Raw genomic sequence first — 23,732 nt, 5'->3', positions numbered from 1 at the left:
ATCAATCACGTGGAAAGTTGCATCGTATTTACCCCCCACCCCCCACCGGTAGAAGACTGTTGTACTGGGTGGCTACCAGGAATGAATGAATTTAAAGTGTACAGTAACTCCACACTTGTTGAGAACTTGTCTCAAGCCACCATGTGATGTGGTAAAATGAGGTGAGGTGGGCGTGGGGGTGAGCAGGGGGTGGGGGGGTGTTGCCCGGTTCGTCAGAGGAGGAACAGGATGGTGTCAAATGGAGTGCCCCATCACGCAGGAAAATGAGTGGAATTCAGAAACAGGTGTAATTAGAAAAAGAGGGATCGCGAGCTTTCACAGACGAGGGCAACGCCTTCACAAGTCGATCTTCATACAGTGTGCGTTAGCTTAAAGGTGCTATATACCACATTCCGCACCAGCATCTCAGACCAAAACAACCCCCCACCCCCCTTCACGTTCTTGGCTGGACTATTGATTTTCACAGTTAGTTATTTTATCAACATTAGTAACGTTTTCAGCTTGGTAAGGAGCTATTTGTTCGATCTGCCGAGTGACCTAAATCTGGATGACGCAATCATTAGCCTGCTAGCGAACTTGCTAATGCTAGCTACCTCACATGCGCTAACATGCGCGTGGGGCCGGACCGGCTTGCAAGACAAAGCACGCAGAAAATCGGATTACAACGCACACAGAGGCAGTGTGATGTCATTAGCTGTTCATGACGTCACCACTCCGCTATCTCTTCACACAGGAAACACTTGTTTGCTGCCATGTTAACGTTCTGAATCTCACGTATAGCACCTTTAATAACGCATCTTTACACAATCCTTCTTACCCCACAAAAGCATCTCCAAGTACACACCTTCTACTCATTCCAAGCTTTAGACGGGAGTACTGAGCTGGGTTTTGTGCGGTGAATACCGGCAGTGGCACATGTTCAAGGGCTGACAGTGTGAATGGTATTGTAACGACCACAGATGACCAGACTTGCTAGCCCGTTGCCTAACGGGTCGGACCCTTTAGTTGGCTGGTTCGCGTCCCGGCTGCAGCGGTTCCCGGCTTCCCCCCTGAATTCGCTACATTGGTGTCAGAAGTGGGGTTCGAACCCTACAAACCCTTTAGTCGCCTGGTTAGTGCAGCCTCCCCTGGAGGTGCGACAGGTTGGAAGGATGAATGCTGCATCCACCGTCTGTTGCAAATCAGCCGTGCCGTAGGTTCATGTTCATTGCTTGCTTTGTTCTGTTGTTTAACTGTGCTCTAGGGAGTGGGCTTGATCTGGTAGTCGGAGATCGATTGCTTCTGTCTCCACCCACTGCCAAGGGGAATTCGCGGTAAAATACTCAGTGGCGCCCCCAAGGGGTGGCCACGGCCACCCTGATACTATCCCTGGCCCCCCCAGCCACGAGTCGCATATGCAGAACATGCTTCTGATTATGCATAATATGCTTCTATCTGATATCTTACATTAGGTGCTGTTCATTTAAATTAATAATGTATATTTTTCTTAACTCTCATATTGACAGTTTTCAACTAGCCTATACAGTATTGTCTAGGCTTACGTGCATGGATAAGAAGACACGCTGGCCGCTGGCTGGCGGGTCCGACCCTTTAGCCTAGCGGTTAGCGATGTCTCCCGCGGTGCGGGCGATACGGGTTCGCTTCCCGGCCGCGGCGGTTCCTGTGGTTGCGTTGTCCCCCGAATTCGCTACAGTACACTACAACAGCAGCATAGAATTCCCGAAAATTCAGTCATGGCTTTTGGTTTTGGTGTGCCACCCCAAGATTTTCAGTGGCCCCATTTGGCCCCCCCCCCCTATGAACAATTTCTGGGGGGCGCCACTGAAAATACTCACCGTCGTATCATGTTAGTGATTATTTCACCCCTTTTTCAGGTACGTTGTGGATTTAATGTGACTTCAGTAACTTGCTAACGTGTTAAAACTGCTCAGACATTGTTATTGTGATATTATGAGCAAATTACAGCCGCGAATTTTATGGGAGTTACTGAGCTTCAACCGTTTTTGGTGAAATACGGTGTGTACGCTTACTTCTCTACTTACCTGTAGCTGTGGTATGTTGTAAATTGTTACTTATTTGGGAAGAATTGATTCCAATAACATATACATCGTAGCGAATTCGGGGGACAACACAACCACGGGAACTGCCGCGGCCGGGACGCGAACCCGTATCGCCCGCACTGCGGGAGACATCGCTAACCGCTAGGCTAAAGGGTCAGACCCGCCAGCCAGCGGCCAGCGTGTGTTCTTATCCATGCACGTTACATTATCAAGGAAACAACCGTTTTATCACTTGGGTGATTATTTCACCCCCTTTTCAGGGGCGTGGGTACGAATCCCGCTTCTGACACCAACGTAGCGAAATCGGGGGGAGTCGGAAATCTGCCACAGCCGGGAATCGAACCCGCATAGCGCGCACCACGGACGACTACGTTAACCAGTCGACTAAAGGGTCTAGCGGGTCTGGTCATCCGTGGTCGTTACAGTATGATCGTACTTCATAAGTGGACAACACTTCATGGAAATCTTAAAGTATAAAACGTGTGGAGTTATGCTTAAATTGCAACGAGGTGTAAGGCAAGCCGACGCTGGGAGACAGCACACAATCATATCACAGATACCTGCTTTGAATAACTGGCGGTTATAATTGAGCTGGTCAAGGCTTATAGTCAGGTGTAAAAAAAGTGGCTGTTGCTGTAATGCATAACTTAGTTGATTAACGTAGGATTTTTAGACAAAAAAATGTTTGCCCTCTTCGATGAAGTCAGAGGTCATCAGCAAAAGAAGTGTTTTCCGAGACCCAAGTGTTTTGCTTATGGACACGTTGGCAGGGCACCTGCCTGCTGTATATGGTGGTGGGCCATGAAGCCCCCCCCCCCCATGGAAAGATGCCTCCATACTCACGACCCCAACCTGCTGACCATTAATTAAACTCTGCCGCTGGTTTCAGGTGTCATGACAAAATTATATTTCAATATCATCGTCTGCAAAACCAAATCTTAACTTGCTTTCTTTCAATCCACACAAAGTAATTGTAGTTTTTACCCATTTCGTAAGACCAAAAATGTATTTTTCAACTGTTTTCTGAGCATTATTTTCATATGTAATCCATGACTTGTCATAATTGAACTTGATGGTAGATAACATTAACTGTTTTTTTTATCAGCCACCATGTAGGAGACTGGTAGTACTGGTCAGTTGGCAAAAGCCAGTGATGGAAATATGTGGTTATAGTGGGCAGTTCCCATGGCTTACAGTAGAGGACTATAGTTTTATTTCCAAGTTGACTGGTTAGATAAGAGTTAAAAAGGGTTACTCACACTCAAGAGAAGTTCTTCTGATGCAGAAATGCGCAACAACGATTTTTGTCATATTCTTATATAGTCTCTAGAGCCATCAGGTTGTGTGACTTCCAAAGAATGGGACAACCATGTATTTTTTTTAGAATTTTACAAAAGTTCAGTGTCACCTTTTGGGCATTTTGTGGGATTTTTTTTTTTGTCTAAACATTTTCCTGCTTCATGTTAGCTGAGCACTGACATTAAACATTTCAGCTCCAAGAACCTTTCAGACGGGTTGGCAGCAATGTACTTAATCATTCAGTGGAAGTTCCTTAGCGAGTCAGTAGTGAAACCGCTGAAAGTGCCAAGCCGGAGAAACGTCAGTGATGGCAGTAGTAGTGTTACAGTATAGCGTGATATATTAACATGGTGAACCGATTACTCGGACCCTTCTGAGGCTCTGTTATCCTACAGCATCTGATCACTGGAGAAGCTGTTGCACTGACATGAACTAGCAGGAAATGTCTGATTCAGGTCTTATCTGTGGTGGAATGAACACAAGTCCTGCCAATGTTGGTGTGATTTTCTTGTTCACTCTTTAATGTGAGTGATACAATACCTACATGAGCTATCTCAGGGCCAAACCCAATTTATTCCAAATGCATGGGAGTCAGTTAGAAAATAAGACTAAAATACAGCCAACATCTGACAGGTAGGATTTCTTTGGGAGACACAAGATCTTCATCTAGACTCTGAGGAACCCCATTGGTTCAACCCACTATAAAGACCAGATGATCATCTGCTTTTGTTTTTCATTTTCAACAAATAAGCACCTTGTGGTTTATTATTTAATTAAGGCTTGTCAAACTATTAAAGGGAGATGAGCTCTTCATGAGCTCTCCAAGTAACCCCTATAGTTCTTCAAAGCGTTTTTATGGTTCAGAGTGTAGGACAACCGAAGGCATAGAGGGCAGTCATGGTGCGTTCACTCCACGTGGTGCAGGAGCAAATCCAAGGGGAATTGTCGGAGGTATAAGAAACGATCAAACATTCGCTGGATGTGGTGACGTACAGAAACAGCCATAAGTAGAACGAGGCACACTGAAAGTTTTTCTTGTCTTCATGTTTTAAGTCTGCATAGATGTTTTTATTGTCACCAGGCTGATTTGGCAGCCTGGTTAAAGTCAAGCCGATTCGTCTCTTGTTTTATAAAAATCAGAGCCACGACTCAGAACCCCCACAGCTTCTGAGGTGTTCCTACAGGAAAACAGTTTGTTACTCCTCTGCTTAGTAAGAGGTGTCCCTTAACACCTTGACACCCTTCGTAGCAGCACCTTCGGTCCCGTCACAGTGACGTCACAGTGGTAGAATGGACCGAGGAGACGTGGCCTGGAGCCAGACCTGGGGCCAGTGACGTAAAAGAGCAGGGGGTGGGGCTTGACGGTAACTGACACCCCGCTGACCAACCGCAAGCCTCTGCCAGATCCATCGGCAGGCTCTCGGCCAGCTGTGCCAGCTGCTCCTCCCCTTGCCTTATAAGGTCATCCAGGTGCCGCTGGCAAATCAAAAGCGAGGGTTTGATGCTGACAAAGTGCTGGTAATTACAGAGTTGCTCCGCGGTGAGGTAGCCGGACAGGATGCGTCGGACAACGCGCTGGCGCCGGTCCAAGTTCGCCTTCAGTTCCCGGGCGTCCTCAGTTTGACTGAGGAGCTGGGAGCGCTTCTGACGGAGGGAGTCCTGTGCCAACAGAAAACATAGAGGGGGAGAAAGAGATAATAGGGACATTTATGAGTACATACTTTCCAGTTGTTGTGACGGTAATGTTTGGTCTGAATGAGGACCTGAGAGCACGTGTGGCGGAGAACTGAATTCTGGAAAAATTCTTCTTTATTCCCCAATTGTATCTGGCCAATTACCCCGCTCTTCCAAGCTGGTCGCTGCTCCACCCCCTCTGCCGATCTGGGTGAGGACTTTCAGCAGGGGGCTGTAGCACGTGGGAGGATCACGCCATTCCCCCCAGTTCCCCCTCCCCCCCTGAACAGGCGCCTCGACCGACCAGAGGAGGCGCTAGTGCAGTGACCAGGACACATACCCACATCCGGCTTCCCACCCGCAGACACTGCCACTTGTGTCTGTAGGGATGCCCGACCAAGCCGGAGGTAACATGGGGACTCGAGCCGGTGATGTAACATCCATCACGGGGATGCTGGAGCCTATTCCAGCAGTCATTGGGTGGCAGGCAGGGATACATCCTGGACAGGCCGCCAGTCTAACACAGGGCCCACACACACACATTCACACCTAGGGACAATGTAGTACGGCTGATCCACCTGACCTACAAGTCTTTGGACTGTGGGAGGAAACCCGCGCAGACACGGGGAGAACATGCAAACTCCACACAGAGGACGACCCGGGATGACCCCCAAGGTTGGACTACCTCAGAGCTCGAACCCAGGACCTTCCTGCTGTGAGGCGGCCACGCTAACCACTGCGCCGCCCATGCTAAACATCCAGTCCAATAAAAGTTGTATTTTTCGATGTCTATGTATCTTTTAACAGAAGGTTTGCTAGTGTAAAGTTACCTAGAATATAAGAACTGTCTTTATTGTGAAAATGTGGCTAAAGCCCCTTGTGAAACTCTCTTCCTGGTTGTCAACACAAATACAAATACACTGTTTCAGAAAACCAATTAGCGTCTGGTAGTAAATGACATCATTTAATACTCTGATTTGATTGGACGGTCAATGAATCCTCCTCATCAGTCTGTCACTTGGTTTTTGAATAGTTAGCAAGGTATTTAAGCTATGAACAGAGTCCTGTGAACTAAACCTCCTGAGAACTGATCCTCCTCAGTGTTCAAATGATAAAATGACTCTAGCATTAATATACCACAGTTAACTTGTCTGAGTAAAAGAAACTACTGGACTCGAGCTATAAAAAGCAAAGCACAACAGATTCACAGACGCTATGATTTTTGGGTGGCAGACAGTATTCAGGTTTTATTTTCTCTCTCCTCACCCGTTCCTCTGTGCTGTCCTCTGCTGGTTTGTTTTGCGAGTCCAGAGTCAGAAGAGCCCGGTCAATCCTGGAGAGTCGACCACTCAATGACAACAGCAGGTTCACAATCTTCTCCAGGTCTCCTACAAACACAAAATCATCACAAGCTAAACGCTACAATAGCGCCCGTTGCTTCAGAAGAGAGAAAGAAAGAAGAAAGACACTTTATTTGACTGTGGAATCTGTTCTCTGCATTTAACCCATCCTGTTGTATAGGAGCAGTGGGCAGCTGCAGCAACCAGGGACCGACGCCAGTTCTTCTTTCCATTGCCTTGCTCAGGGGCACAGGCAGGAGTATTAACTCTAACATGCATGTGTTTTTGATGGTGGGAGGAAACTGGAGCACCCAGAGGAAACCCACACAGACACGGGGAGAACATGAAAACTCCACACAGAAAGGACCAGGGACGACCTGGGGTTCGAACCCAGGACCTTCCTGCTGTGACGCGACAGTGCTAACCACTGCGCGACAGTTCCACAGTATTGACTAATTAATTTACTAAGTTTTTTTTTCCATCTGGAGAACGGAAAAACATTACTTAATTCATTCATTCATCTTGAGCCGCTTCCCCGGGTCGGGTCGCGGTGGCAGCAAGCCAAGTAGGGCACTCCAGACGTCCCTCTCCCCAGCAACGCCCTCCAGCTCCTCCTGGGGGATCCCAAGGCGTTCCCAGGCCAGACTGGACATGTAGTCCCTCCAGCGAGTTCTGGGTCTACCCCGGGGTCTCCACCCAGTTGGCCATGCCTGGTAAACCTCCAAAGGAAGGCGCCCAGGAGGCATCCTGATCAGATGTCAGAACCACCTCAACTGACTCCTTTTGATGTGAAGGAGCAGCGGCTCTACTCCGAGCTCCCTCCAGATGTCCGAGCACCTCACCCTATCTCTAAGGCTGAGCCCAGACACCCTACAGAGGAAACTCATTCCAGCCACTTGTATCTGCGATCACACCCTTTCAGTCACTACCCAAAGCTCATGACCACAGGTGAGGGCTGGAACGAAGACTGACTAGTAGATTGAGAGCTTTGCCTTCTGGCTCAGCTCCCTCTTCACCGAAAGTCAGAGTGAAAAATAAATAAATAAATAAATAAATAGATAGATAGATAGATAGATAGATAGATAGATAGATAGATAGATAGATAGATAGATAGATAGATAGACAGACAGACAGACAGACAGACAGACAGACAGACAGATAGACAGATAGACAGATAGACAGATAGATAGATAGATAGATAGATAGATAGATAGATAGATAGATAGATAGATAAAAAGTGTAAGTGTATTTTTTCTCTATTTATCAGGAGGGGAAGGTAATTGTCATTAATTGTAAATGAGCATATGTTGTACCTATGAACATGCGGTATTTCTCCTGCTCATTGACTTTGCAGTGGTCCTGAATGAGAGCATCTATACTTGACCCCAGGGCCCGGTGTCGTTTGTACTCCTCAGCTAGAGCCTCCTTCTCCTGGTGAAGACTTGCCACGCTCATCTTCAGTGCCTTACACAGCGCCACCTAGCGGAGGAGACAGAAGGTGCACCAGGACAGGAGAGATGGAAAAGTCCAATCAGACTTACTGACAAGGTCTTGTTTCTTGTTTAAAAACTAAGACCTTGTCTCTTGAGGACACAAAAGGTCGCTGTATGAAAATAAAAAGCCACAAAAATCAGCTTTTTTTCACAAGGTAAACTATTGTCATGTATTCATCAGTCTGTTTATATTTATTACATTTTTTTATAATAATTATATAAATATACAAAATATTATATGTAATATATATAATTATTGAAGTGAGTTACCCCCTTAAATGTGAAGTGCTTTGGGTGTCTAGAAAAGCGCTATATAAATGTAAAGACTATTATCATTATTAATAGTATTATTGTTATTATTATAAACTATCACGTATGTATTTTCTGTATTTATGTATATGAACTTCACATAGCTTCTTCACTTTCCAGTCTACTAAATCAAATAGTAAGTTTACAATATACTAGTCACATATCTGTACAACTAAATAGAATATCATAGAAAAAATAGAAGATATATGAAGTGAAACCAATGTGTGTAAATCGTGTAAAATAGTGAGTATAATCATCCAACATGAATGAAACAATAATTTATTTATTTTATTTGTTTATATTTACATTATATATAGATTTATATTTATATGAATATTTATATATTATACAGCTAATTTATACGGACTAGAATAGAATATAACATAACTGAAGAGAATATGAGGGAAGTAAAGCTGGTGTGTGTAATTAATTATCCAGAGTAAATGAACCGTTAAGGGGATCTAACTAAACAGGTAATGTGACGGAGAAGCTTCGGGTCACCAACTCTTTCTCCACCTCTGCAGCTTTTACCTTCCGTGTTTGGAGGTCTTTTTCTTCCTCGTCCATATCGGTCTCCATCTGCCGCACCGGCACGCATGCGTCGGGGGAGCGGACGCCATCTTGGATGCTAGGAGCCAATGAACACAAACAACCACGCCGCTTATTCTCCTTATGTTTTGTCATCTGTTTGTAGTTTTTGCCCACATTTGTAGTCTGTACCTTTTGAAACCTATTAGCGGCATTTTAGCATTTTAGATTTAAATTAAATCAGAATCAGGAACACTTTATTTGTCAGTTCATTTCACGCACTTGCACACATGAACATGGTTTCCCCCAGCGCACAGCAGTGCAACACAAAGACGAAAACATCCAAACACTACCAGAACACACATATCCACACTAACACACATATCCAAACTAACACACATACCCAAACTAACACACATATCCAAACTAACACACATATCCAAACTAACATACATATCCAAACTAACACACATATCCAAACTAACACACATATCCACACTAACACACATATCCACACTAACACATATATCCAACCTTCACACATATCCAAACTAACACACATATCCAAACTAACACATATATCCAAACTAACACACATATCCAAACTAACACACATACCCAAACTAACACACATATCCAAACTAACACACATATCCAAACTAACACACATATCCACACTAACACATATATCCAAACTAACACACATATCCAAACTAACACGCATATCCAAACTAACACATATATCCAAACTAACACACATATCCACACTAACACACATATCCAAACTAACACACATATCCAAACTAACACATATCCAAACTAACACACATATCCAAACTAAAAATACATAAATAAATAAAATCACTATCCAGCCAGGATGAATGTTGGAACTGCGGGTCTGCATGGGTTAGCAGTTAGCTTAGCCTGCCCCGCTTCCACATCCTGTCAGACCGCCCTCGCTGCTTCCTCTTCGGGCGCAGTTCCGGTCAGGGCCGTGGTCCCTGGGCCCACAGGACGCAGCAGACCACGCTCCCCCAGCTGATCCAGCGCCAGCTCTCCCAGCCAACAAACGACAACAAACTTAAGACGCAGACGTGGATAAAGGCACCGCGTGGACGGTACTGGGCGAGGCTGCCGCAAACGTGAACTCGCGCCGCCATCTTACCACAGCGGAAGCGACGGTGTGGGAATCAAATCAGCTTTTAGAGGAGTAGGGAGGGATAGTCACAGAAATAATCTGAACCAGAGGGGGAAGAAGTGATGAAGACATAAAGAGGGGGAGAGAGAGGTGGGGAGGAGGAGGAGAAAGGGGGGTTTAGAATAAAGTAGAGAAGAATGAGGAGGTGGAGGCAGGGCTGTACTTCATGCAACAGCCATCAGGCCAGTTTAAAACCTCTCCAGCAAGAATCACTGGTTTCAGTCATAGCTCAGCCTTTATACAGGTACAAGTGAAGGTGCCGTGGGTGGAGAGAGCAAAATATGCAAACCCCTTTTCTATGGTTTTTTTTCTTCAAATAAACAATATGCAGGTTCTGCAATAAAAATGACTTCACAAGTCAGCATGAGATATAAACAAGCTAATGTTCCTACTCTGAAAATAACTTTATTGTGTTTGTGCACCTCACACTTTGTTGGTGTTCTTGTGATGAGAAAAAAAAATCAGCTGAATATCATGAAAACACATTTTAGCTCAGAAACCATAATTTAACTCTCTCGTGAATGAAAGATTTGGAACAAATATATTCTCACATACCTTTTGATTGCCTATATATTTACTATATTTGGACCATCTCCCACTCCCTACTGACCAGTGTTGGCTTACAATACCAACACTGACCAGCAGATGGCTGTGCCTAACAGCTGCCTGTGTCCATTTCCTTCTATTGGTGTCTCTGTCTCACTGCCCAATCTGCCACTATTAAGACTTCCTTCCTTCCTTCCTTCCTTCCTTCCTTCCTTCCTTCCTTCCTTCCTTCCTTCCTTCCTTCCTTCCTTCCTTCCTTCCTTCCTTCCTTCCTTCCTTCCTTCCTTCCTTCCTTCCTTCCTTCCTTCCTATCTATCTATCTATCTATCTATCTATCTATCTATCTATCTATCTATCTATCTATCTATCTATCTATCTATCTATCTATCTATCTATCTATCTATCTATCTATCTATCTATCTATCTATCTATCTATCTATCTATCTATCTATCTATCTATCTATCTATCTATCTATCTATCTATCTATCTATCTATCTATCTATCTATCTATCTATCGCTGACTGTAAGTATCTCAGTCAGTTTCTCATTAATCAGACTATATAACATGCAGCAGAAAGCGTTACGATACCACTTTAGAAAAGCATAATTTCCTATATCACCAACATTATAAACAACCAGTAGTCAGGATATTTGCACTAATATTTTAATCGTTTATCTGACACTGATATCCACGGTCACTATCCTCAACTCCTTAGTCACAAAGTGGTCAGAGCCAGAGCATGACTCTACATGATGGAGAACTGAGCCGGAGCATGACTCTACATGATGGAGAACTGAGCCGGAGCATGACTCTACATGACGGAGTACTGAGCCGGAGCATGACTCTACATGACGGAGAACTGAGCCGGAGCATGACTCTACATGACGGAGAACTGAGCCGGAGCATGAATCTACATGACGGAGTACTGAGCCGGAGCATGACTCTACATGACGGAGAAATGAGCCGGAGCATGACTCTACATGACGAAGAACTGAGCCGGAGCATGACGCTACACGGCGGAGAACTGAGCCGACGGAGAACTGAGCCGGAGCATGACTCTACACGACGGAGAACTGAGCCGACGGAGAACTGAGCCGAAGCATGACTCTACACGACGGAGAACTGAGTCGGAGCACGACTGTACACGATGGAGAACTGAGCCGGAGCATGACTCTACACGACGGAGAACTGAGCCGGAGCATGACTCTACACGACGGAGAACTGAGCCGGAGCATGACTCTACATGACGGAGAACTGAGCCGGAGCATGACTCTACACGACGGAGAACTGAGCCGGAGCATGACTCTACATGATGGAGAACTGAGCTGGAGCACGGCTCTACATGATGGAGAACTGAGCCGGAGCATGACTCTACATGATGGAGTACTGAGCTGGAGCACGGCTCTACATGACGGAGAACTGAGCCGGAGCATGACTCTACATGATGGAAAACTGAGCCGGAGCATGACTCTACATGATGGAGAACTGAGCCGGAGCATGACTCTACATGACGGAGAACTGAGCAGGAGCATGACTCTACATGATGGAGAACTGAGCCGGAGCATGACTCTACACGACGGAGAACTGAGCTGGAGCACGGCTCTACATGATGGAGAACTGAGCCGGAGCATGACTCTACATGATGGAGAACTGAGCCGGAGCATGACTCTACATGATGGAGAACTGAGCCGGAGCATGAGTCTACATGATGGAGAACTGAGCCGGAGCATGACTCTACATGATGGAGAACTGAGCTGGAGCACGGCTCTACATGACGGAGAACTGAGCCGGAGCATGACTCTACACGACGGAGAACTGAGCCGGAGCATGACTCTACATGACGGAGAACTGAGCCGGAGCATGACTCTACACGATGGAGAACTGAGCCGGAGCATGACTCTACACGACGGAGAACTGAGCCGGAGCATGACTCTACACGACGGAGAACTGAGCCGGAGCATGACTCTACATGACGGAGAACTGAGCCGGAGCATGACTCTACACGACGGAGAACTGAGCCGGAGCATGACTCTACATGACGGAGAACTGAGCCGGAGCATGACTCTACATGACGGAGAACTGAGCTGGAGCATGACACTACATGACGGAGAACTGAGCCGGAGCATGACTCTACACGACGGAGAACTGAGCCGTATGACTCTACATGACGGAGAACTGAGCCGGAGCATGACTCTACATGATGGAGAACTGAGCCGGAGCATGACTCTACATGACGGAGAACTGAGCCGGAGCATGACTCTCCATGACGGAGAACTGAGCCGGAGCATGACTCTACATGATGGAGAACTGAGCCGGAGCATGACTCTACATGACGGAGAACTGAGCCGGAGCATGACTCTACATGATGGAGAACTGAGCCGGAGCATGACTCTACATGATGGAGAACTGAGCCGGAGCATGATTCTACACGATGGAGAACTGAGCCGGAGCATGACTCTACATGATGGAGAACTGAGCCGGAGCATGACTCTACACGATGGAGAACTGAGCCGGAGCATGACTCTACATGATGGAGAACTGAGCCGGAGCATGACTCTACATGATGGAGAACTGAGCCGGAGCATGACTCTACATGATGGAGAACTGAGCCGGAGCATGACTCTACATGATGGAGAACTGAGCCGGAGCATGACTCTACATGATGGAGAACTGAGCCGGAGCATGACTCTACATGACGGAGAACTGAGCCGGAGCATGACTCTACATGACGGAGAACTGAGCCGGAGCATGACTACATGACGGAGAACTGAGCCGGAGCATGACTCTACATGATGGAGAACTGAGCTGGAGCATGACTCTACATGATGGAGAACTGAGCCGGAGCATGACTCTACATGACGGAGAACTGAGCCGGAGCATGACTCTACATGATGGAGAACTGAGCCGGAGCATGACTCTACACGATGGAGAACTGAGCCGGAGCATGACTCTACATGATGGAGAACTGAGCCGGAGCATGACTCTACATGATGGAGAACTGAGCCGGAGCATGACTCTACATGATGGAGAACTGAGCCGGAGCATGACTCTACATGATGGAGAACTGAGCCGGAGCTTGACTCTACATGACGGAGAACTGAGCCGGAGCATGACTCTACATGATGGAGAACTGAGCCGGAGCATGACTCTACATGATGGAGAACTGAGCCGGAGCATGACTCTACATGACGGAGAACTGAGCCGGAGCATGACTCTACATGATGGAGAACTGAGCCGGAGCATGACTCTACATGACGGAGAACTGAGCCGGAGCATGACTCTACACGATGGAGAACTGAGCCGGAGCATGACTCTACATGACGGAGAACTGAGCCGGAGCATGACTCTACATGATGGAGAACTGAGCTGGAGCATGACTCTACACGATGGAGAACTGAGCCGGAGCATGACTCTACATGACGGAGATCTGAGCCGGAGAATGACTCTACATGATGGAGAACTGAGCTGGAGCATGACTCTACATGATGAAGAACTGAGCCGGAGCATGACTCTACATGACGGAGAACTGAGCTGGAGCATGACTCTACATGATGGAGAACTGAGCTGGAGCATGACTACATGATGGAGAACTGAGCCGGAGCATGACTCTACACGATGGAGAACTGAGCCGGAGCATGACTCTACATGACGGAGAACTGAGCCGGAGCATGACTCTACATGATGGAGAACTGAGCTGGAGCATGACTCTACACGATGGAGAACTGAGCCGGAGCATGACTCTACATGACGGAGAACTGAGCCGGAGCATGACTCTACATGATGGAGAACTGAGCTGGAGCATGACTCTACATGATGGAGAACTGAGCCGGAGCATGACTCTACATGACGGAGAACTGAGCTGGAGCATGACTCTACATGATGGAGAACTGAGCTGGAGCATGACTCTACATGATGGAGAACTGAGCCGGAGCATGACTACATGACGGAGAACTGAGCCGGAGCATGACTCTACATGATGGAGAACTGAGCCGGAGCATGACTCTACATGATGGAGAACTGAGCTGGAGCATGACTCTACATGATGGAGAACTGAGCCGGAGCATGACTCTACATGACGGAGAACTGAGCTGGAGCATGACTCTACATGATGGAGAACTGAGCTGGAGCATGACTCTACATGATGGAGAACTGAGCCGGAGCATGACTACATGACGGAGAACTGAGCCGGAGCATGACTCTACATGATGGAGAACTGAGCCGGAGCATGACTCTACATGATGGAGAACTGAGCCGGAGCATGACTACATGACGGAGAACTGAGTCGGAGCATGACTCTACATGATGGAGAACTGAGTCGGAGCATGACTACATGACGGAGAACTGGTGGGAAAGTGAACAGGAACCAATGAACAGTCTTTACTTCTGCTCAGATGACGTTACACAGAGTCTCCCTGTTTGTTTCCTCACCACGTTGCTGTTTTTATCTGCTGCTGCTTCTGCCAACATTCTGTATCTGCTGTTCAGCACACACACCAAGACTCACGACATGTTTAAACCTCCAAATATGGTGAGTTAACACACACACACACACACACACACACACACACACACACACTACTAATACTTTCACAACACAATGTGCCAACAATAGCAGAGTGTGTTAACATCACTTCTTCCAAAGAGTTGCTGGTTAAAGTCTGACAAGAAAAGAAAGCTGTCATCAGCAAAACCATGACGACGACATGAACAACATTCCACACCATCACATCATCATGTACAATGTTCAAATCCCGTGTGTACCAGTATTAAACCTGAGTTTTAAGTATTCCTCTGCAGGATTCTGACGTGATGACTGACTGAGCTGAATGCAGCAGCTCTTCTGATAGTTTCACAAGAGTCTGGATACATTATATTACATTATATCACATGATATTATATTACATTATATTATATCACATTATATTATATTACATTATATTATATTACATTACATTATATCACATTATATTATATCACATTATATTATATTACATTATATTATATCACATTATATCACATTACATTATATCACATTATATTATATTACATTATATCACTTGATATTATATTACATTACATTATATCACATGATATTATATCACATTATATTATATTGCATTATATTATATTACATTATATTATATCACATTATATTATATTACATTATATTATATTATATTACATTATATCACATTATATTATATTACATTACATTATATCCCATTATATTATATTACATGATATTATATCACATTATATTATATTACATTATATTGTATCACATTATATCACATGATATTATATTAAATTACATTATATCACATTATATTATATTACATTATATTATATCACATTATATTATATCACATTATATCACATTACATTATATCACATTATATTATATTACATTATATCACTTGATATTATATTACATTACATTATATCACATGATATTATATCACATTATATTATATTGCATTATATTATATTACATTATATTATATCACATTATATTATATCACATGATATTATATTACATTACATTATATCACATTATATTATATTACATTATATTATATCACATTATATTATATTACATTATATTATATCACATTATATCACATTATATTATATTACATTACATTATAAAATCTTTGGTTAAAGACCTACCTCTTCTCGCTGGCATTCAATTCAAGTTGAGCTTGACACCGTGATTTTATTGTGGAAATACACTTTTACTCTTATGTTTTATTGTTTACATTTCATATTCTTTATTTCATTATGTCTTCTTTACATATATTTTTATATTCATATGTGTCACTTATTTTATATTGCATTTTAAGCTTCTGCAGCACTTTGGTTCAACTGGTTGTTTTAAATGTGCTATATAAATAAACGTGACAGTATATTATATTATATCACATTATATCACATGATATTGTATTACATTATATTATATTACATTATATTATATCACATTATATTACATTACATTATATGACATTATATTATATTACATTATATTATATCACATTATATTATAATACATTATATTATATCACATTATATTACATTATATTATATTATATTCATTACATTATATTATATTATATCACATTATATTATATTATATTATATTATAAACACAAACAGTATGATGTTACTGTTTAGTTTGCTATATTTTTTTGTATTTTTCCTTTGTTGGACAGAAAGAGACAGAGACAGAAATAGGGAGAGAAACAGAGAAAGAGGGAGAGAGAAAGGGGGAGAGAGAGACAGAGGGACAGAGAGAACAAGAAAGAGGGAGAGCAATACAAAGAGACAGAGAGAGAAATAGAGAAAGAAGGAGAGAGCGAAAAGGAGAGAGGGAGACAGGCAGAGAGAGACAGGGAGAAAGGGGGAGAGGGAGAGCAAAAAAGGGAGAGAGAGACAGAGGGAAAAAGACAGGGGGAGAGGAAGGGGGGGGGCATGATGCAGCAACAGTGTAAAGTCAGGAGTGGACAGCGTGGTGTGATCAGGTCTACATCATGTGGTCATGATACAACTGATTCAGCCCTCTGTGGTGTCTCACCTGTCATCCAATAGGTTGTTGCCCTGACGTTGTGATTTGGTGCTGGGGAAGATGTCCTCCATGATCTCTAGGGTGCTTCTGCTGCTCCACGTGTCCAGCAGAGGTGCCAGAGAACGGTCCAGTGACACCTAGGTAGACCAAGGACACACACAGCAAACATCAAATGGTGAACGGACGGCATTTATACAGAACTTGTCCAGCTGCTGTAGTAAGTCAGAACACTATTACAATTAATGCCTCCCATTTATCAACGTACGTACACATTCATATACTGATGTGATGGTGGTGTCAACCATACAGTAGTGTCATAGATATGGACTGAAACTGTTGGGTGATTTTGTTGAGAATGACCCAGGATCACATCTTAAGTTTGGAATTGGAAGTAGGCCTAGTGTTGGCTGCTCATGTTCAAATGAATAGATAACGTTACATATTACTATTATCATTATCATTTTTGATTTAGCCCCCTTTTTCTCCGAATTGTACTTGGCCAGTTACCCCACTCTTCCGAGCCGTCCCGGTCTCTGCTCCACCCCCTCTGCCGATCCGGGGAGGGCTGCAGACTACCACATGTCTCCTACGATTCATGTGGAGTCACCAGCCGCTTCTTTTCACCTGACAGTGAGGAGTTTCACCAGGGGGCGTAGCGCGTGGGAGGAATGCGCTATTCCCCCCAGTTCCCCCTCCCCCCCGAACAGGTGCCCCGACCGACCAGAGGAGGCGCTAGTGCAGCAACCATGACACATACCCACATCCGGCTTCCCACCCGCAGACATGGCCAATTGCGTCTGTAGGGACGCCCGACCAAGCCGGAGGTAACACAGGGATTCGAACCGGTGATCCCCGTGTGGGTAGGCAAGGGAATAGACCGTCACGCCACCCGGACGCCACTTTACATATTATTTACATCAAATCCTGATTGGCCATTTAACCTTGACACAGCAAAACAGATGCGTAAGTGCTAAAACTATATGTATAAACTCCATTGTGTGAAACTTTCTTTGAATTCCTGCTGAAGCGTTCTAATATTCACGTCGTGACAGATGTAAGTAGTTTGGATGTGACAGATGTAAGTAGTTTGGATGTGACAGGTGTAAGTAGTTTGGATGTGACAGATGTAAGTAGTTTGGATGTGACAGATGTAAGTAGTTTGGATGTGACAGGTGTAAGTAGTTTGGATGTGACAGATGTAAGTAGTCTGGATGTGACAGGTTTAAGTAGTGTGGATGCGACAGATGTAAGTAGCGTGGATGTGACAGGTGTAAGTAGTGTGGATGTGACAGACGTAAGTAGTTTGGATGTGACAGATGTAAGTAGTTTGGATGTGACAGGTGTAAGTAGTGTGGATGTGACAGATGTAAGTAGTTTGGATGTGACAGATGTAAGTAGCGTGGATGTGACAGGTGTAAGTAGTTTGGATGTGACAGGTGTAAGTAGTTTGGATGTGACAGATGTAAGTAGTTTGGATGCGACAGGTGTAAGTAGTTTGGATCTGACAGATGTAAGTAGTTTGGATGTGACAGGTGTAAGTAGTTTGGATGTGACAGATGTAAGTAGTTTGGATGTGACAGGTGTAAGTAGTTTGGATGTGACAGATGTAAATAGCGTGGATGTGACAGGTGTAAGTAGTGTGGATGTGACAGGTGTAAGTAGTTTGGATGTGACAGATGTAAGTAGTTTGGATGTGACAGGTGTAAGTAGTGTGGATGTGACAGGTGTAAGTAGTTTGGATGTGACAGGTGTAAGTAGTTTGGATGTGACAGATGTAAGTAGCATGGATGTGACAGATGTAAGTAGTTTGGATGTGACAGGTGTAAGTAGTTTGGATGTGACAGATGTAAGTAGTTTGGATGTGACAGGTGTAAGTAGTGTGGATGTGACAGGTGTAAGTAGTTTGGATGTGACAGGTGTAAGTAGTGTGGATGTGACAGATGTAAGTAGTTTGGATCTGACAGATGTAAGTAGTTAGGATGTGACAGATGTAAGTAGTTTGGATGTGACAGATGTAAGTAGTTTGGATGTGACAGGTGTAAGTAGTGTGGATGTGACAGGTGTAAGTAGTGTAGATGTGACAGATGTAAGTAGTTTGGATGTGACAGATGTAAGTAGTTTGGATGTGACAGATGTAAGTAGTTAGGATGTGACAGATGTAAATAGTTAGGATGTGACAGATGTAAGTAGTTTGGATGTGACAGATGTAAGTAGTTTGGATGTGACAGATGTAAATAGTTAGGATGTGACAGATGTAAGTAGTTTGGATGTGACAATTTCGCCTCTGAAGTTTTCACATTTATGTGTCGCTTCAAAGACAGTTGGACCAGTTCATCTGGACACAATGTTTATTGACAGAAACGTTTCATCATCATCTAAGTGACCTCTTCAGTCTCAACTGACTGCAGGTATCCCCCCCCCCTTATAAACAATACAGTGGTATAAGGACCCAAACCAACGATTGGTTTCATATGGAAATTACCGAGACCATTAAGTAGCGTTACAGTGGCCATGTGCACTATTCACATGGGTTTCTGTTAATGCTTACCGTGCTTCATCAGCAGTAATGTACATGAAGAGAGCTGTAACACCCTGAGAGACCATTGTTTCATCCCTCTCCATGATGATGTCCCTCACCTTATCCACAAGAACCATAGTGTTGTGAATGTGGTGTTCAGTACTGCCTACCAACGGGTTAAGAACAGATGCCAGAACCTTAGAAATGTTGTAGGTCACTGAGTTAATCATGCTAACAATAGGCCGTAGTGGCACATCCTGTTTATGTATCTTAGGTAAACCACACACATTAGACGGCAGACGACGTGAGGTGATGCAACAGTCGGCCTTCATCACCCCTACATGGGTGATGAAACGTTTCTCTCTCAATAAACGCTGTGTCCAGATGTACCAAGTCCAGTTGCACTTGATTCAGCTCCTTTGGATGTCCAGATGAACTGATTCAACTTTCTGTGATGTTGTTCGCTGCATTATTGAGCATGCATCAAGACGTATGTGTCACTTATTTGTGATGTGCTTGGTGTAAAACGGCTTTAAGACTCCTACTACGTACCAGCTGCCGGGCCAAAGCCTCCACTCGCTTCTCTTCAGGCGACGGCTCTCTGCTGGGCAGCGGCGTGTACTCAAACTCCTGGCTGTCCTCCTCGGACTCCTGGGTGTCCAGGACAGGGACGGTGATGGTGGTGATGGTGTTAGCGCTGGAAGAGGGGTTCAGCAGAGGGTGCGGCAGGGGGGACGAGGGGGGAGACGGAGGAGACTGGAGAGAAGGTCCCCCCTCTGAAACTACCCTGGTGTCAAGGTACTCCGAACTAGTGGGACGGAGAGAGAGAGAGGCTCATAAATTGAATACATTTCTTTTAAGTAAACTGGAACTGGGGCCCTGGACGTGGAAATACTTCTGTGGGACGGCTACTCTTCAGTACCATTTTTATCGTCAAAATTACGGTACAAAAGTGTTCCCATCTAGTTTGCAGTAGTTTGTAATACATTAGACTGTCTGTGCTAGCTGTGGTCTGAGGATGCCATTTTTACATGGGTAGGAATTGTTCACTGGTAAGCTGACGGCACACAAGCAACCAGTGCTGCTACACATTTTTTGTAGTTCTCACTGCCAGAGGGTGGGACAGAAGGGGGAAGTCACAGATTTTGGCGTTAAAGCCTCATTGTTGTTTAATTTGTAGCGTCTATCTAAAATCACGTATACTGAAAATGATTTTCATAAGTGATACACGAGTAAACTGTTGATAGTGAACAAGACTCTTTGGCTCTATGTAGAGTATGGACATACCTCCCTCTATACTGTTGTCCATCCTCCTCTTGTGGAACTGGAGGGTAGAGGAGAGAGGGCGGAGGAGGGGGGAAGTCCTCCATGATGTCTGTTTCTCTGATTGGTGGAGAAATAGATGAAGGGGTTGGATTTGGGAGGAAGACCTCGTCAGTGTTGTCCTGCAATTCAGTGGGCTGGAATTGGTGCGCTGAGCTGGAAAGACTGGACTCTGAGATACGCAGCGAGGAGAGGCACTCGTCTCTTCCCTTGTTCTGTTGTGGCAGCACTGAAGGCTGCAGGTTAGGCTGAGGTGGCGGTGTCTTTGGGGACGCCTGTGCGGTGTCCAAACCTGATGTCCTTTCTCTGGGTATCTCCTTCAGTGTATCACCTGATGTGTTGGAGTCATTAACACTGCTAGCAGAGCAAGAACCTCTACCAGAGCTAACCCCGTTGCCGCTAACAGGAGCTGCAGCACCCTGACTACTACGGACCCCATTTCCCATGTTGGTCTGCAGCATGTGTGGGAAGGTGATGGAGTCCAGGTTGGCCTGGCTCAGCCTCTCACTGGCATGCCACTCGGGATTGATGTTTCCTAGAGTACCAGGGGGAGAAAAAGGGCATGGCAAGCCCACAGAAGCTGCTAGGGTGTAGGAGTTGTGGTCACGCTGTCGATCCCCTGCCTTCTGTCTCTCCCTCCGGGTGACAGGTGGGTGGGACTGACTTGGGCCTAGGAGCAGAACAACAAGAAGGTATCAGATTGGTAGGAGTAGAAAAACATGGAGGTGTCAGGCTAGTAGGTGTAGAAAACAAGGAGGTGTCAGACTGGTAGGAACAAAGAAGAAGGAGTCAGATCGTTTGGCTGACATAATGTGTTCAGGTCATCTTGAGTTGGTGATTTGCCAACTCAAGACCCAGCAACATTTCGGGCAATGTTTCTGAACATTGATGGTTTGCACAAAAACTGCGAGATTGCTCGGTCAAGCATCCAAAGTGACTTCTTATGTAAGATGCTTTTAGAGGGCCGAGCGAACCAATCACAAGGAGCGTATCCGCGACTTGTGTTCGGCAGGCCTTTGTCTGAACCAGCAAAAATAACAGCACGGTTAAAAATGTCTGGAAAATAGACAGACGTATAAATAAGAGTCCACGCAGAGCAAAGGATGAAATCAGTAGTCAGCTGTGTGGTACATTTAGAGATGTCATCCATCCAGCCTAGGGACAATTTTTTTTAGAATGGCCGATCCACCTGGCCTGCATGTCTTTGGAAAGTGGGAGGAAACCGGAGCACCCGGAGGAAACCCACGCATAGTTTACATTAAAATAAAAGACATCCTACATCAATGTAAAGAGACAGGTTGTCATGTCATGTGTGAACTAACACAACCCAGAAATCTGACTGATAGAAGCTTTATATGTGAACAGAGAAATCCACCATGGTTGCTGTAAAAGTCTTCACAACAATGTTACGGGATTGTATTTGCGTGAAACAGACCTACACCAGTTGTTAACACAGAACTGGTGTCAGCCTGAATTACACTTAACTGTTTCTAAATTTACTGGATCAGTGCCAGGAGGTACGGTGTCAAGCAGTTCGGACAAGTTGTGTCATCATTTGGTTACCTTGGGCAGGGCTGGATGCGGAGTGGGCGGGGTTTAAGCTATGCTGGTGATGCTGATTGGAGGAGCTGGAGGAAGAGGCGGGTCTCTCGGTTTTCTGGGTGTCAGTGGGTCTAGGGGACAAACAGATCATTAGACACACAAACGCAAGGACAGACAAGAGACAAGCTGGCACACCTCAATGAATTCAATTTTGAAGACGTAGGCTTTGACTGATGTGTGGTCACACTTTTGATAGCATTCGTTGTTTGGTTCTGTAGATTGTTTGGTATTTCGCTGCACATTTCACCACCACCAGTGGTAGGAATGATTAGTAGATTATTGTGATTCACAGGTTTAGTAGAGAAGAGCTTGGGAGCAATACAGCAGGGAAAGGAGACGGTCTCAATGTTATAGACCAAGCTGTCAATCTGATAATCCATACTATGAGAAATTCCCTGACTAAACATATGAATTAAACTAGTTGACTCCACATCTACACGAGGTTTAAACCTAGCAGGCTCTCTAATCACCTGCAACCTGCTGAATGATAAGTCCCTAGTGTCAAACTAAACGTAGACAGTTATCTATATTGCTAGACAAAAGAGCGGCGCCGTCCCCAGTAGGGCTACTGCCGCCCACTTTCAGCAGGTAAGGGCGGCCCCAGAAAGAAGGCCAGTTATCAACAAAACCGAATCCCTGCTCATTACAGTAACAAGCCAGCCAGCGCTTCATTGAGGCGAGCCTACTGTACATCTCATCATTACCCCTCATGGCTAAGGCACCAGAGACAATTAATTGATGCCGACACATCTTTCTGGCAAACTCAATCGTCTTGACTAGGCTGGCTTTTGTGATTTCTGATTGCATCATCCTAGCATTATTAAATTCATTATTAAAATATTATTATTAAAAACAATGTTGCTGAAGCTAGTGGTGCTGCACGCCTGGGTTCCCTGACTCTCCCTCCGTGATGCCAGCACCCTAAGATTATCCTCTCTGTTGGAGACCCTGGCCCCAGGTAAACAGTGAACAAAGGCTGGTGAAGCTAATCTGATATCGCGGGTAATGGAGTCTCCTATCACTAGCGTGCATTGTTTTACTCTGTCAGCAGGGGCAGGGAAGGCACACCGGCCGATAGGACAACCAACAGGGCTGGCGAGGGGTGAAAATAGGTTTGCAGCTGGGAGAGGCGACTGCAGACCAGGCCACACGACCGGTGGCTTGCTCTTGCGAGCCTTCCCACGCCAGTGAACAGAGACAATGCCGAGGCTGAGATAGTGCTAACAATAGCAGGTGTGCTGTCAGGCTATCTGGAGGGCCCGTCACGTCTAACGTAAT

General features: G+C 45.0%; 1 protein-coding gene across 1 annotated transcript in view; it reads right to left on the bottom strand.

Moving 5' to 3' along the window:
* Positions 1-2,198: 2,198 nt before the first annotated feature.
* The window catches only part of shroom3 (shroom family member 3), a 61,188-nt gene continuing 39,654 nt past the window's right edge, over positions 2,199-23,732 (bottom strand). Inside the window, exons 16-23 of the mRNA XM_056291179.1 lie at positions 22,416-22,525; positions 20,817-21,522; positions 20,082-20,337; positions 17,021-17,148; positions 8,707-8,803; positions 7,687-7,852; positions 6,300-6,421; positions 2,199-5,018 (exon numbers count right to left, since the gene is read on the bottom strand). Coding sequence (XP_056147154.1) covers positions 4,626-5,018; positions 6,300-6,421; positions 7,687-7,852; positions 8,707-8,803; positions 17,021-17,148; positions 20,082-20,337; positions 20,817-21,522; positions 22,416-22,525 — 1,978 coding nt within the window. The 3' untranslated portion in view covers positions 2,199-4,625. The remainder of the gene's footprint in view (positions 5,019-6,299; positions 6,422-7,686; positions 7,853-8,706; positions 8,804-17,020; positions 17,149-20,081; positions 20,338-20,816; positions 21,523-22,415; positions 22,526-23,732) is intronic.

This window comes from Lampris incognitus, chromosome 12 (assembly GCF_029633865.1).
Source record: "Lampris incognitus isolate fLamInc1 chromosome 12, fLamInc1.hap2, whole genome shotgun sequence".
NCBI classification, from domain to species: domain Eukaryota; kingdom Metazoa; phylum Chordata; class Actinopteri; order Lampriformes; family Lampridae; genus Lampris; species Lampris incognitus.
The sequence above is the reverse complement of the archived record's forward strand: the minus strand, read 5'-3'. Positions and strand labels throughout refer to the sequence as shown.